This window comes from Mustelus asterias, chromosome 9 (assembly GCF_964213995.1).
Source record: "Mustelus asterias chromosome 9, sMusAst1.hap1.1, whole genome shotgun sequence".
Taxonomy (NCBI): Eukaryota; Metazoa; Chordata; class Chondrichthyes; order Carcharhiniformes; family Triakidae; genus Mustelus; species Mustelus asterias.
In genome coordinates, this window is record NC_135809.1 from 21967200 (window position 1) to 21983507 (window position 16308).

Here is a 16308-nt window from a genome sequence, read left to right on the forward strand (position 1 = left end):
AGCAGCGCTCCGAAAGCTCGTGATACCAAATAAACCTGTTGGACTTTAACCTGGTGTTGTGAGACTTCTTACTGTGCCCACCTCAGTCCAACACCGGCATCTCCACATCATGACTGAAGAGAAAGGACAACTTACCAAAGGAATTAGTATTGTTTTAAATGTTAACAAATTTGAAAGTATGAAAGACTTTGTGACAAATTGTATGGCTTTTTAATAGATTCTATTCACTTCCTTCACGGTAGGTAAAACATTATTAACTCAATGTAAAATTAAACTACTCATTAAACTTTTAATATGAGTTAATTTAATCATGATTTTAAATGATTTCATTTTGTTTCAATCCACATGTTGCATTAAGCACAGAATATTGTTTGCTATTCAGTGGGAGGACTTTTCTATTTTAAATTGGGTTAATGTCTTATCCATTGTAATCCAAAATAGAAATGAGAGTCAGCTTGCTTCTTGTCACTTCCTATTTTGATACTTCTCTTTTCAGATGTAGCCCGAGCCATTGAATTGCTGGAGAAGCTTCAGGAAAGTGGAGCTGTACCTATCCACAAACTGCAGTCCTTGCAGCGAGTATTACAGAGTGAATTCTGCACTGCCGTCAGAGAGGTATGAAAGTCACTGTATCCTCATGTAAAAAGAAAAACTTGCGCTTGTATAGCACCTTTAATGACTAATGGGCAGCACAGTAGCAGAGTGGTTAGCACTGCTGCTTCACAGCTCCAGGGTCCTGGGTTCGAATCCCGGCTCAGGTCACTGTCTGTGTGGAGTTTGCACATTCTCCCTGTGTCTACGTGAATTTCCTCCAGGTGCTCCGGTTTCCTCCCACAGTCCAAAAATGTGCGGGCTAGATTGATTGGCCATTCTAAATTGCCCTTAGTGTCCCGGAATGCATAGGTTAGAGGGATTATAGAAACCCTACAGTACAGAAAGAGGCCATTTGGCCCATCGAGTCTGCACCGACCACAATCCCACCCAGGCCCTACCTCCATATCCCTACATATTTACCCACTAATCCCTCTAACCTACGCATCTCAGGACACTAAGGGGCAATTTTTAGCATGACCAATCAACCTAACCTGCACATCTTTTGGATTAGTGGGTAAATATATGGGGATAGGGCCTGGGCGGGATTGTGGTTGGTGCAGACTCGATGGGCCAAATGGCCTCTTTCTGCACTGTAGGATTCTATGACTACATTAAAATATTTTAGAAATGTAGTTACCATTGTTACAGCCAATCTATGCACTGCAAACTCTCACAAGTAGCGGTAACATAAATAACCACATTACCTCTTTTAGGTATTGGTTGAGGGATAACTGTTTAAGTTTGAGTTTACTTATTTATTCATCACAAGCAGGCTTACATTAACACTGCAATGAAGTTACTGTGAAAATCCCCTAGTCGCCACACTCCGGCACCTGTTCAGGTACACTGAGGGAGAATTTAGCATGGCCAATGCACCTAACCAGCACGTCTTTCGGACTGTGGGAGGAAGTCAGAGCACCAGGTGGAAACCCATGCAGACACGGGAGAGAATGTGCAGTCTTCATACAGACAGTGACCCAAGCCGGGAATCGAACCCAGGTCCCTGGCGCTGTGAGGCAGCAGTGCTAACCACTGTGTACTGTGCCACACCATATTGGGAGAATTCCTCTAATCTTCCTGGAATTGTGAAGTATGATATTTTACATGCACCTAACAGAGCCTTGGTTTCATGTTCTATCCAAAACTGTTGCTGGCTGACCAGCATTTATTGCCCATCCCTAATTGTCCTTGAACTGAGGCCATTTCAGAGGGCAGTTAAGAATCAACCACATTGCTGTGGCTCTGGAATCACATGTAGGCCAGACCAGGTAAAAATGGCAGATTTCCTTTCCTACAGCATATTAGTGAACCAGAGGTTTCATAGATGCAGTGTCCAGAGCTGCACATCGTCCTCCAGTTATGACTAGATGTGGGCTTTGTGTGTTGGCAAAACTTCTTCCCCATTAAATTTCCAACCTCCAGTTTCCCCCATTTTTGGATGTGAAATGAGTGCACTTCACAGCAACTTTTTGAACATGAGTTCCTGTTCATTGGCAGTGGATGCTAGTCTCTGGAAGGGTTTGATAGCCAATGAATTCCATTGGCGTCCTCTTCCTGACGGAATGTTTAGAACATGACTATGTCATAATCACATCCTATTCAAACAGCAAGACAAGCACAAGAGATCACTGCAACACCCACAGTCCAAATACTGGAACTTGCACAACTATGTCATTCTTTGAAGAACGTCTAACAGAACTGTCCACATCACCTGTGCCAGGGCAACTATTTATGACTGCTGGACTGATCACTGTCTATCTGATCTACATCACTGTTTATCTGATCTACATCACTATCTATCTGATCTACATCACTGTCTATCAGATCTTCATCACTATCTATCTGATTTACCATCTTCATCAGCTGGCTCCCAAACAGTAAAAGCAGCAGAAGCAATGCTGCAAGAAAATTAATAACAAAGGCCTCAATGTTCCCACCAAGGTTTCCCCTCTCAGTCAATGCCTCACTGCCAATCTCTCAACTTCCAGCCTCCAGGAGCTACAGTATGCCTTAAGTTCACCATGACAAGCTCCGTGAAGAGGTTATTGGCCTCTCTATCAGGAAACATTGTGGATTGGCGAAAAGGACTAAGAAATACAAGACACCGCGGGACGAAACACAAAGTTTTTGCAGACTGGAAATTTCAAGAGAAAAGCAGCAGTCCTACAGATATCTGTAGGCATAAAACCCACAATGTTACAAATAAATGGCAAGTAGAAAGAGTGTGGAAGATCCAACAACTCATGGACAGACATGTGCAGGGTTTATTCAATGCTGTCAGGGCAATCTATGACTCAATTATCTATCCTGCGGTGAGCCGAGCATGGAGGGATGAACATAAGTGACGGTATTCACTGGAGAGAATATGTTGCAAAACTCCTTTTCTGAGAATCCTCATTTGACTTGCATCCTCAATTCCATTCTCCAATACGCTGTCCAGTTTGATCTAGGCCCTACCCCATTTCAGAGCAAGGTTGAAAAAGCCTTTTGATCGCTGAAAAATAATACAACATCTGTAACAGATAGAAGCCCTGCTGAAATTTGGAAACTTACTCAGATCTACTAGTACTGCACTACGAGCTGCACTCCCTCATATCCCCGCTGGCTCATGGGAGACCCTGACTTATGACCGACCAATATGGAGCAGGATCATTTGGAAACACCCAGAGATGAACTTGAGACATCGGAGAGAGTGTATGAACCTTCAAACATCTCATCTGCCCAACCCTTCAAGCACCAGCGGTCTGCAGATTGCATATTGGACTTGCCAACCTTCTCAGACCCTAATGAATTGGAGTGGAAGCAAGTTATGAGGAACTGCTAAGAAAATGGCAGTGCTTGAAATCAGCATCACACCAACCGAAGTATGAAAATAATTTTTGATTTGATTTGATTTATTATTGTCACATGTATGAACATAGAGTGAAAAGTATTGTTTCTTGTACGCTATACAAACAAAACATAACATTCATAGAGGAGGAAATGAGAGAGTGCAGAATGTAGTTTTACAGTCATAGCTAGGGTGTAGAGAAAGATCAACTTAATGCTAGGTAAGTCCATTCCAAAGTCTGACAGCAGCAGGGAAGAAGCTGTTCTCAGTTGCTACGTGACCTCAGACTTTTGTATCTTTTTCCCGAAGGAAGAAGGTGGAAGAGAGAATGTCCGAGTTGTGTGGGGTCCTTAATTATGCTGGTTGCTTTGCTGAGGCAGCGGGAAGTGTAGACCGAGTCAATGGATGGGACGCTGGTTTACGTGATGGATTGGGCTACATTCACAACCTTTTGTAGTTCCTTGCGGTCTTGGGCAGAGCAGGAGCCATACCAAGCTGTGGTACAACCAGAAAGAATGCTTTCTATTGTGCATCTGCAAATGTTGGTGAGAGTCGTAGCTAACATGCCAAATTTCCTTTGTCTTCTGAGAAAGTAGAGGCGTTGGTGGGCTTTCTTAACTATAGTGTCGGCATGGGGGGACCACGACAGGTTGTTGGTGATCTGGACACTTAACAACTTGAAGCTCTCCCATTTCTACTTTGTCCCCATTAAAGTAGACAGGGGCATGTTCTCCTTTACGTTTCCTGAAGTCGACGACAATCTCCTTTGTTTTGTTGACATTGAGGGAGAGTTTATTGTTGCCGCACCAGTTCACCAGATTCTCTATCTCATTCCTGTACTCTGTCTCGTCATTGTTTGAGATCCAACCCACTACGGTGGTGTCGTCAGCAAACTTGAAAATGGAATTGGAGGGGAATTTGGCCACACAGTCATAGGTGTATAAGGAGTATAGTAGGGGGCTGAGAACACAGCCTTGTGGGGTGTTGAGGATGATCGTGGAGGAGGTGTTGCTGTCTATCCTTACTGATTATGGCCTGTGAGTTAGGAAGTTCAGGATCCAGTCGGATAGGGAGGTGCCGAGGCCCAGGCCACAGAGTTTGGAGATGAGGTTCGTGGGAATAATAGGCTGAGCTGTAGTCAATAAATAGGAGTCTGACACAAGTGTCCTTGTTATCTAGGTGTTCCAGGGTTGAATGCAGGGCCAGGGAAATGGCGTCTGCTGTGAATCTGTTGCGGCGGTAGGCAAACTGTAGTGGATCCAGGTAGTCCGGGAGGCTGGAATAGATTTGTGCCATGACTAACCTTTCGTAGCACTTCATAATGATGGATGTCAGAGCCACTGGCCTAAAGTTATTAAGGTACGCCGCTTGGTTTTTCTTAGGTGCCGGGATGATGATCGTCTTCTTGAAGCAGATAGGGACCTCAGATTGTTGTAAAGAGAGGTTGAAGATGTCTGTGAATACCTCCGCCAGCTGATCCGCGCAGGATCTGAGTGCATGTCCGGGTACCCCATCAGGGCCAGTTGCTTTCCGTGGGCTGACTTTCAAGAAAGCTGCTCTGACATCTGCAATGGTGACCCCAGATACAGGCTCATCCAGGGCTTCCAGGGTGGAGGGCGTGCTCTCATTGACCTCTTGCTTAAAACAGGCATAGAATGCATTGAGCTCATCAGGGAGAGGTGCATTGGAGCCGGCGATTTTACATGCCTTCATCCCGTAGCCTCTTATGTCTTGCAGACCTTGCCATAGTTGGTGGGGATCGGTGTGGCTAGCCTGGGACTCAAGCTTGGTCCGGTATTGTCTTTTGGCATCTTTGATAGATCTCCTTAGATCATGTCTGGCTTTCTTGTATCGGTCAGTGTCGCCTGACTTGAACGCCTCAGACCTGGACTTCAGCAAGCAGTGGATATCTAGAAGGAAGGAAGAAGATATCTGGAAGAAGAAAGGAAGGATTTGTTTTTAATGATTTAGAATTGGTGTTTGTAGTCAGTCTATCTCTTGTCGGCTTCAGAAAGCATTTAATGAGGTTCCATCATGATCAGCACAGGTTTGGAGGGCTGAAGGGTCTGTTCCTGTGCTGTACTTTTCTTTGCTCTTTGTTCTAAGACTCCTGCACTGTTTCTACTTCCTCTTGGACAACCACGATAGCTTGATAGCTCAGACACGTCTTTCTAGTTCAGCTGCAGGCCATTAGGGAACTAATTCTATTTAATCTTTTTCCTGGCTGTAGCCTATATCTTGAGCAACTGTTGTCTCGGTCAACATTGCTACTGAATTAATTTCCAGTGTCAGGCCAGCTACTTCTGGAGGTGCAGTGGGCTTTATTAAAATGAAATCTGAGGTCCATTTCCAAAGGAGACATTTCAGGCTTCTGGTGCAGGTATGAATTTGCAGCCCACTATTTCAGTCGGATTTTGCAAGCAGATTTTCAAAAATCTTCCCTTCGGGAATGATTTTGATATCAGAGCTATTTCATGGACAATCATGGCATGAGTCGTGAGGTAACATTAATCACATGGCGGGCATGAACAATCATTGTTTTTCAAATGATAACTTAACTCAGGAACTTATTTATTTACGCTTTGTAAGCTCTTTTTATATTTCACACTGTAATTTGCTTTATGGTGTCTGTGAATGTTGCACTCTTCCACCAGTTACCTGCTGATTACAAATCAGGTACATGAGCTTTCCATTCATAGACAACAGAAAATACAAAATTCACTTTAAAATGCATGCAAATGTTCTGACAATTAATTTAGTTGGTTGTGAATGTGTTCTGAATGTGCAGAGTGGTGAAGTCATGATAGGCAATTTTGTTGCAATTACACAACTAACTACTTTCCTGCTTTAAGACACTCCTCAAAACCTACCTCTTTGATGAGGCATTGAGTCACCGACCCTAATATTGCCTTATGGGTCTCAATATCTCATTTTTCTTTATAACGCTCACGCAAAGCAGCGTGCGACCTTTTACTATATTAAGGACGAGTATATAAATATAAGTTGTTACTGTTGATAAATGAGCTTGGGTGCTGGCAGGAGAGCAGGAGCAAAATTTTGCAATGTGCAATTCTCTCGGGCTTTGAAAAGCAGTGGCTGTTCCTAATCCCATTAAAAAGTATCACAATACCAGGTTAAAGTCCAACAGGTTTATTTAGTAGCACAAGCCAGGTAATCAAGTCTTCAAGGTACAGACAATGTGAGTGGAGAGAGGGTTAAGTACAGGTTAAAGAGGTGTGTATTGTCTCCAGCCAGGACAGTTAGTGAGATTTTGCAAGCCCAGGCAACTCACTCACATTGTCTGTACCTTTAAGACTTGATTACCTGTAAAGACTCGCATTCCAACCATTATTTTGTAAATTGAGTTTGTGTCTTTATATGCCCTGTTTGTGAATAGAACTCCCACTCACCTGATGAAGGAGCAGCGCTCCGAAAGCTAGTGGCTTGTGCTACCAAATAAACCTGTTGGACTTTAACCTGGTGTTGTGAGACTCCTTTCTGTGTTTACCCCAGTCCAACGCCGGCATCGCCACATCATGCCTAATCCCATTCCCAGGGGAGCCCAGCTACTGAAAAGAGGTAGCTTGCAAAAGGATGGAAGGGTCATGGTTTGGGTTTTTGAACAGAGAGGTGATGAAAATGGAATTGAAGAGGAGTAAACTGTTAACAATATCAGCTAACATGGGGATCAGAAAGAGAAGTTGGGTGGTCAGCAGTTCAGTGGGAATGGTGTTAAAAGAACAGAAGGTGTATTGTGTAAAGTTTATATATTAGTGTCACAAATAGGCTTATATTAACATTGCAATGAATCCCCTAGCCGCCACACTCCAATGCCTGTTCGGGTACATTGAGGGAGAATTTAGCATGACCAATGCACCTAACCAGCATGTCTTTCGCATTGTGGGAGGATACTGGAGCACCCGGAGGAAACCCACGCAGACACGGGAAGAACGTGCAGACTCCGCACAGACAGTGACCCAAGCCAGGAATCGAACCCGGGTCCCTGGCGCTGTGAGGCAGCAGTGCTGACCACTGTGCCAAGTAGTCTAGATGCAATGGCAGAGGCAATACAAAGAGGTAGGAGAGAAATTAAGAGAAAGATGTGAATTTAGGGCTCAGAAATGGGCAACATTCATGGACGTAGGTTTGGACTCGCTGTGATTTCAGGACATCCAGAAACATTTCACAAAGAGTATTTTGTTGGGCTTCTGAATGGAGTGCCAGCAATTACTGGAAATGAGTGGTGGGCTGTTTTTATAATTAATTTGCAATTAAGCAATGGCTTCTAACGTAATCAGTGATCAGACATTCACCAATTGTAGGACGTGCTCTCAACCAATCGGGCTTTGTGAAGTGGATTGCAATTCTGTGCATGATTATCCTGTCACTGGGCAGGAAGCCATTATTCATGACATTATAAAAATCCTGAGAAGCGCTCTCAGATTGCTAAGCTTTTATGCAATGTATAGCATCCAGGAATTTGCACCAGAAGGCTGGAGACAGCTGTGTTCTATTTCCACGAGCTCCATTGTCCTCATCTGTTCAGTTCATGATTCTAAACTGCTGCTGGTAGGCTTCAATAGATTTACATATATTGTAACAATAATCTTCTGGCCATTGAAAGATATATATGGCAAATGGTATGAACTGTGGCTTTTTATACAGATAATCAGTGTTCTGGTATAAAACAATGTGTTTTATCCTCCACAAGCCACTTGGTTGTACAAAAGAAAGGAACTGACTTAATAGGAAAATTCAAGAGTTCCTGTTAAACATTTGGATGTTCAATCCAGTTTTGTCATATATAAGATAATAAGTAGATGTGTGTTAAAGGCAGTAAGAGTTGCCAATTCTGAAACTGCTGTTTTTATCATCTCATTAAACTATAAAATGTTACTTTGCTGAAATGCACTCCTATACGTTATTTGTCTTATTTGAAAGGTAAATAGCTAATTGACGGTGAGCTTCATGTTTATTAGAACCATAGAATCCCTCCAGTGCAGAAGGAGACCATTCGGCCCATCGAGTCTGCATTGACTCTCTGAAAGAGTATCCCTCTCACCCTATCCCTGTAACCCAGTGCATTTACTATGGCTAGCCCTCCTAACCTACGCATCTTTGGACACTAAGGGGTAATTTAGATTGGGCGATTCATCTAACCTGCACATCTTTGGACTGTGGGAGGAAACCGGAGCACCTGGAAACCCACGCAGACACAGGTAGAACGTGCAAACTCCACACAGACAGTCATTCAAGGCTGGAATCAAACCCAGGTCCCTGACACTGTGAGACAGCAGTGCTAACCACTGTGCCACCCCATCCTCTTTCTCTTCTATAGTGTCTTGGCTTGAATAGTCCAACCTTAAAAACCAGTGCACTGTTCACACCTTCACGCCCAGGCTTTGCTGTAGTTATTTTCTGTTATCAATCATACTGCTAAGACTAATTTTCCCATAATTGCTAGATATGTAATTTAAAACAACCATGTCCTAAAGCTCCAATAAAGAATGAATAATAATCTTTCAAAAGAAGAAAAAAACTATATCATGCAGACTTTAGTTGGATTATTTTGATGAAAATGCCTCCTGCTGTTAGAGTTTGTAGTATAGATGTGTTTAAGTCTGAATTAGATGAGCACAAAGGAGAAAGGAATAGAAGGGTAAAATGTGGAGGGATGTGAATAGGCTAAGTGGAACATGAGGACAGCACGGTGGCACAGTGGTTAACACTGCTGCCTCACAGCACGAGGGACCCAGGTTCAATTCCAGTCTTGGGTGACTCTGTGTGGAAATTGCACGATCACCCCATATCTGCTTGGGTTTCCTCCGGGTGCTTCCGGTTTCCTCCCGCAGGTTAGGTGGATTGGCCATGATAAATTGCCTCTCTGTGTCCAAAGATGTGTAGTTGGATTAGCCATGGTAAATGCGGGGGGTGGGCCTGGGCAAGATGCTCCTTCCGAGAGCTGGTGCAGATGCAATGGACTGAATGGCTTCCTTCTGCACTGTAGGGATTCTATGAATGCTGGCATAAGACTGCTTGGGTCGAAAGGCCTTATTTCTGTGCTATAGATTTGATGTAGCTCAATGCAAGATGTAATCTTTGTGCCCATTTGTATCATGAATGTGAACTTTATTACTTTGAACCTGCTGCTAACTTGTGTTGTTGCTGTGGTGCTAACTTAATTTAGTAGGACACTAAACAGAAGCTGTACCAATACCCTGTTAGCAGAGGCACAAGCGTTTTGTGGGGTTCCGCTATAGAGTACTATTGTGAAATCATGAAGATATTGCCATAGATAAATTTGACACTTTCATCTTCATGCGTATAATCCCTGCAATATTCAAGGTTGAGGGATTTCGACAAGCCGAAGTTCATAGATAGTTTCTTCATCCTAGAAAATAATTGCCTCTTGAAATCACTTTCTTTGAAGCACTCCTTTGTCCTTCCTCCATTTAATTGTCATAGATCATAGAATCTACAAAGCAGAAGGAGGCGACTTGGCTCATCGAGTCTGCACCGACAACAATCCCACCCAGGTCCCATCCCCATAACCCTACATATTTACAGTCCTAATCGCCCTGACACTAAGGGGCAATTTATCATGGCCAATCAACCTAACCCGCACATCTTTGGACTGTGGGAGGAAACCAAAGCACCCGGAGGAGACTCACGCAGACATGGGGAGAATGTGCAAACTCCACACAGACAGTGGGCCTGATTTTACCATTTTGAGTCTCAGTGCCGAATCTGGGCGTCAAATAGATCCGAGCCTGGAATCCTCTCTCCAGCGCGCCCATATGCTTTTTGCTGGCTCCGGTCCGATTCGCGCTGTGGGTGGGGCTTAGCGCTGCCGGAACGATCGGAGCTCTGAACTGCGCATGTGCAGTTAAAAAAAAATCTGAAGCAGCGCGCCCGGGCGCAAAAGAAAAAAGCAGAGAGAGTGGCTTTCTGACCCAGATCATCTGGGGGGTGGGGGGGGGGGCGCGGTGGGAGGAGAGGTGAATAATGACAGTCGTGGTGTTTGAAGTATGTGGCCACTCCGAAGAGGAGGGATTTGTTCCTCCGGTGGGGAGGAGGGATTGGCCGCAGAATGGCGGTGGAACCCCCTGCTCCCTCCCTCCCCACCGATCGGCCGCAGAGTGGCAGCCCCCCCCCCCCCCCCCCCCCCCACCCAGAGGATGATACGTCACACCCCCTCTCCTCCCACCACCACACCCCCCTCACCAGAGGAGGACCTGGGTCAGAGAGCCGTTGCAGTCTCTGACCCCGCTCTTCGGAGGCTGCAGCGGCGATTTCGGACTTTTATTTGGCAGGTCGATTACAGCGCGGATCCGCATCGGATCAGAAGACGGTAAAGTGGGATTTGGCAGTAGAGTTGGGTGTGCGATTCATTAAGTCGATTTAAATGCATGCAAATGCATTTAAATCGTCGGGCCGCCCAATTCGGGCGCGTGCCGGACCCGCACCCGAATCGGGTGTCGGTAAAGCCGCGATCTGCTCCGAATCGGGTGCAGATCGCGGTATAGGCCTGACGCCCAACTTTACCAGGATTTCGCGTCCGAAAACGGGCGCGAAGTTTTGGTAAAATCGGGCCCAGTGACTTAAGGCCAGAATTGAACCTGGATCCGTGGCGCTGTGAAGAAGCAGTGCTAACCACTGCACCACCGTGCCAGCACTGTTTTTGGTCGTGTAATTCCATGCTTCTCATCACTGAAAAACAGTGTTTTAGGACCTTGTTACATAACAATGCGCAGTGATTAAGTTTGGATTTTGATTTCAGTTGCAAATCCTTAAAACAGACTTTGCCAATACTATATTGCTTGAATATGTAAAACATTTAAAGCCACTTTGCCTTGAAGATGCTAAAAAAATGCCATCCCCTTTGAATAATACATGAGTATAACACCACTCGGCTCAATGTCAAATATTATTTGGTGTTGAAAATGGGGATAATGCTGCAGAAAATCATGTTGTCCACACACAAAGTCTTGCATTTATATAGGGATAGATTTTCTGCTCCTGCCTGCCACAGGAATCGTAATGAGTGGGATGGAAAGTTTGGCAGACCATTTAAAGGTCAGTTGACCAGAGACCCGTGTTCGGTTCCTGGCTTGGGTCACTGTTTGTGCAGAGTCTGCACGCTCTCCCCATGTCTGCATGGGTTTCTTCCAGTTGCTCCAGTTTCCTCCTTCAGTCTAAAAGACGTGCAGGTTAGGTGCATTGGCCACGCTAAATTCTCCCTCAGTGTACCCAAACAGGCGCCGGAGTGTGGCAACTAGGGGATTTTCATAGTAACTTCATTGCAGTGTTAATGTAAGCCTACTTGCGATACTAATAAACTTTAAATTCAAGTGATTTGCACAATTAATTATTTTTGGAGTCCTGCTGGGTAGGAAAGCCTTCTTTAGAGATTGTGACACGACCTCAACTTATGAAGAAGCACTTAAATCACATATAGTGCATTTTAATGTGACACACCGATTGCATTAAGTCATGTTCAAATATTATACCTTGATTTTCAAGCTACTAATGGTTGTACGTACTAACAACTTGTTGAGCAGCTTTACAGGATTTAGGATTGCTGTGATGCAGTCCGTTATTTTTAGCAACTGCAGTTTTATTCCATTTACAAAAGCTCATTTTTCAAGTGCTCATTACGGTAAGTAATATGCTTTTTTCTCCTCGGGGGATGTGAAACATGCTGTAAAAAAACATTCAAACAATTAGTGAAGGATCAAAATGGTGCCCAGCTGATGTCTTTAATTTTCCCTCAGAATTCAGTTTTCTAAAAGATACACATTTTTAATGCCTTGGGTATGGCGCTTTTAAGTCATTCATTGATGCTGAAGCAGAATTTCAAATGGCTAAAGAGGTTCTCTTCATCAATCTAAAAGGAGGCAAAATGAATTGATAATAGCACTCGGGACCAGGTGCAGTCCGAATGCTTGTGTTGGTTAATGCCACCAGATCCACTGCACACTGCCATTAAGTAAAAAATTAGCTCAATGGGAGCGCTTTCGCAGCACAATTTAAATTGAATTTTCAAAATAGCAAACGTTTTGAAGCACCTCTGATATTTAATTAATATTTAAAATCCCCATTTCGGTTTTGCAGGAATTACTTCTGTGCATGGTTCCACATTGGAAACCAATTTTAGAAATCATTGACTGGAATATTCCCCTCCCAACCGCCACAGGAATCCTAGCGGGTAGTGGGGGGGTGCACCATGCAAAGGTCTGTTGACCTCGGGCGGGATTTTCCAGTCTTTGGAGCCAGCATGGCTGGAAAATCCTGCCCATTGTTCAAACCTCACAACTTATATAAATGATCTGGAAGAAGGAGTAACTGGGGTGATCAGTAAGTTTGCGGATGACACAAAACTGGCAGGACTTGCAGATAGTGAGGAACATTGTCAGAGGCTACAGAAGGATATAGATAGGCTGGAAATTTGGGCAAGGAAATGGCAGATGGAGTTCAATCCTGATAAATGCGAAGTGATGCATTTTGGTGGGAATAATGTAGGGAGGAGCTACACGATAAATGGAAGAACCATAAAGGGTGTAGAGACGCAGAGGGACCTGGGTGTGCAAGTCCACAGATCTTTGAAGGTGACGTCCCAGGTGGAGAAGGTGGTGAAGAAGGCATATGGCATGCTTGCCTTTATAGGACAGGGCATAGAGTATAAGAGTTGGGGTCTGATGTTGCAGATGTATAGAACGTTGGTTCGGCCGCATTTGGAATACTGCGTCCAGTTCTGGTCGCCACACTACCAGAAGGACGTGGAGGCTTTGGAGAGAGTACAGAGGAGGTTTACCAGGATGTTGCCTGGTATGGAGGGGCTTAGTTATGAGGAGAGATTGGGGAAACTGGGGTTGTTCTCCTTGGAAAGACGGAGGATGAGGGGAGACTTAATAGAGGTGTATAAAATTATGAAAGGCATAGATAGGGTGAACGGTGGGAAGCTTTTCCCCGGGTCGGTGGTGACGTTCACGAGGGGTCATAGGTTCAAGGTGAAGGGAGGGAGGTTTAACACAGATATCAGAAGGACATATTTCACACAGAGGGTCGTGGGGGCCTGGAATGTGTTGCCGGGCAAGGTGGTGGAGGCGGACACACTGGGAACGTTTAAGACTTATCTAGACAGCTATATGAACGGAGTGGGAATGGAGGGATACAAAAGAGTGGTCTAGTTTGGACCAGGGAGCGGCGCGGGCTAATTGTTCCTTGTTTCTCGTTTCAAGGCTTCATTCTATGATCATCTTGCTGGTGCCAGTACAGAGCGAGACTGCGGGTTAAACAAAGGGAACCTGTCTCGGGGGCAGGGAATTCAGATGGTGTTCGTGGAAGTGGAAATGACTAGGGTTGGGAAGCATTTTCCGATCAGGGCCATTGTGATCTCCTGGACTCGTTTCGATCGCCTCAGGGGGTCGGAGAGGAATTTCCCAGATTTTTTTTCCCCATATTGGCCCTGGGGTTTTTCACTCTGGGTTTTCGCCTCTCCCTGGAGATCACATGGTCTGGAATGGGGGGGGGTGGGGGTGAGTTAATAGGTTGTAATGAACAAAGCATCGTAGCTGTGAGGGACAGCTCGGTGGATAGGATATTGGTATGTAGATAGGCTGGAAAATTGGGCGGGGATCCTGGATTCCGGATTCAATCCTGGACCGGGGAGCGGCGCGGGCTTGGAGGGCCGAAGGGCCTGTTCCTGTGCTGTATTGTTCTTTGTTCTTTGTTCTTGGTATATAATCTTGGTACCTCATACCTGGTATAATCCTAGGTGGCACAGTGGTTAGCACTGCCGCCTCACAGCATTGGGGACCCAGGTTTGATCTGCCCTTGAGTGACTGTCTGTGTGGAGTTTGCATGTTCTCCCCGTGTCTGTCCGGGTTTCCGCCGGGTGCTACGGTTTTCCTCCCACAGTCCAAAGATATGCAGGTTAGGTGGATTGGCCATGCTAAATTGCCCCTTAATGCCCCAAACTCTGTAGGTTCGGGGATTAGTGGGGTAAATATGTGGGGTTACGGGGAAAGGGCCTGGGTAAGATGCTCTGTTGGAGCGTCGGTGCAGACTTGATGGGGCTGAATGGCCTCCTTCTGCACTAAGGATTCTATGATGAGAGTTTTGGAAAAGCTGCCCAATGATTTGCCTGATAAATATTTTGTATATCTACTGCATAAATGGGTGCTAGCATTCATTCTATACATGGGCCCATGTTTTCTGGATATGATTCTGAATTTGTACTGCAATATTTTGGTGTTTTAAAATACAAAAAAATTGATATCATTCACACCGTTTGGATTCAAAAATGGCTTTAGCTACAGCCATATAAAAGAAGCAGTGTTCTAAATCTCCTGTCCATACAGTTATTGTATAATTTAGAATGCTGATTTGGGCTTGTAGTAAACAGATGATAGAGCTGGGACAAAGGCGAAGATGAATGCCTCCAAGGACATACTTGACCATCTCCCGTTTGCTGATAATTGTGCACTGGTTGCCTGTTCAGAATTGGGCGTGGAATGGAGCATGGACTTGTTCTCCAATGCATGTGGCAACTTTGGCTTTAGGATCGACATGAAGCAAACTGAAGTAATATTCCAGGAGAGCCCCATCTCCAGCCCAAGGTCCATGAGTTGAAGCTATCAGCATTGGATAAGTTCACTTATCTTGGCATCACACTCTCTCAAGCTGTCTATAGTGACCACAAATGACCGGCAAGAAAAGTCAAAGCCAACGTAGCCTTCAAGAGACTTTGAATATCAGTCTAAAGAGCAAAGAGGAGTTTGTCTGACCACCAAATTAACCATCAACAAAGCAATACTCCTATCCACTCTGCTCTATGGATTTTTTACTAGCATCATGCCAAGACGCTCAACCACTTTAACTTGAGCTGCCTTTGGAAGCTTCGGAAGATCAGATGACAGGGTGAAATGCCAAACACTGAAGTGTTCATCCAAGCTGGCATGTCGCCATTCACACCATATTGAATCAGGCACAACTAAGTTTAGCTGGTCATGTAGCCACAATGCCTGACATTACCCAAGTGAATTTTCTTTCATGGTGGCCATCCTTTTATGATGACCAAAGGAAATCATAGAATCCCTACAGTGCAGAAGGAAGCCGTTCAGCCCATCAAGTCCGCACCAACTCTCCGACTGAGCATCTTACGCAGGCCCTATCCCCGTAAGCCCACGTATTTACCCCGTTAATCTCCCCAACCTACAGATCTTGGGACACTAAGGGGGAATTTAGGATGGCCAGTCCACCAAACCTGCACATCTTTGGACTATGGGAGGAAACTGGAGTATCCGGAGGAAACCCATGCACGGAGAACATGTAAACTCCACACAGACAAGTGACCCGAGGCCGGAATTGAACCTGGTTTCCATGGCGCTGTGAAACAGCAGTGCTAACCAATGCCCAATGCTACAAGCTATCTGAAGGCTTCACTTAGGGGTTTTCGGAGTCTAGGAAAAAGCTCGCTCAGGATCGCTATACTTAGCACAAACATAATTTAAAAATGGTGTGACTTCCTTCTAAAGCAAGTTCACATCACAGGCAGAGGGAAATGCACAGTGAGGAAATGCCGAACCAGAAACTTGTCATTTGTGCTATTCTGTCCTATTTGCAGCAGAGCCTACCAGGCGCAGGGAAGCCTTAGCGGTTGGCTCCATACACACCCACATTGAACATGGTCATCCTTGTGTAATTTCCACCTGTAGTTATAGTTTCATTTATGGCACAGAAGGAGCTCATTCAACACAGAGTCCATGTTGGCTCTCCACGGAGCAATCCAGTCAGTCTCACTCTCCCTCCGACTGTACCATCTAGTCAGTCTCACTCTCCCACTCAATCCCTGCATCACTGCAGGTTTATTACCTTCAAGT

At 45.0% G+C, this 16308-nt stretch overlaps 1 protein-coding gene across 5 annotated transcripts in view; it reads left to right on the top strand.

Annotated features, from left to right (window-relative positions):
• Window positions 1-16308, top strand: part of lin7a (lin-7 homolog A (C. elegans)) — an 83583-nt gene that overhangs the window by 27195 nt on the left and 40080 nt on the right. For all 5 annotated transcript variants that reach the window (XM_078219791.1, XM_078219790.1, XM_078219792.1 and 2 more), the window contains exon 2: window positions 497-615. In XM_078219791.1, coding sequence (XP_078075917.1) covers window positions 497-615 — 119 coding nt within the window. The remainder of the gene's footprint in view (window positions 1-496; window positions 616-16308) is intronic.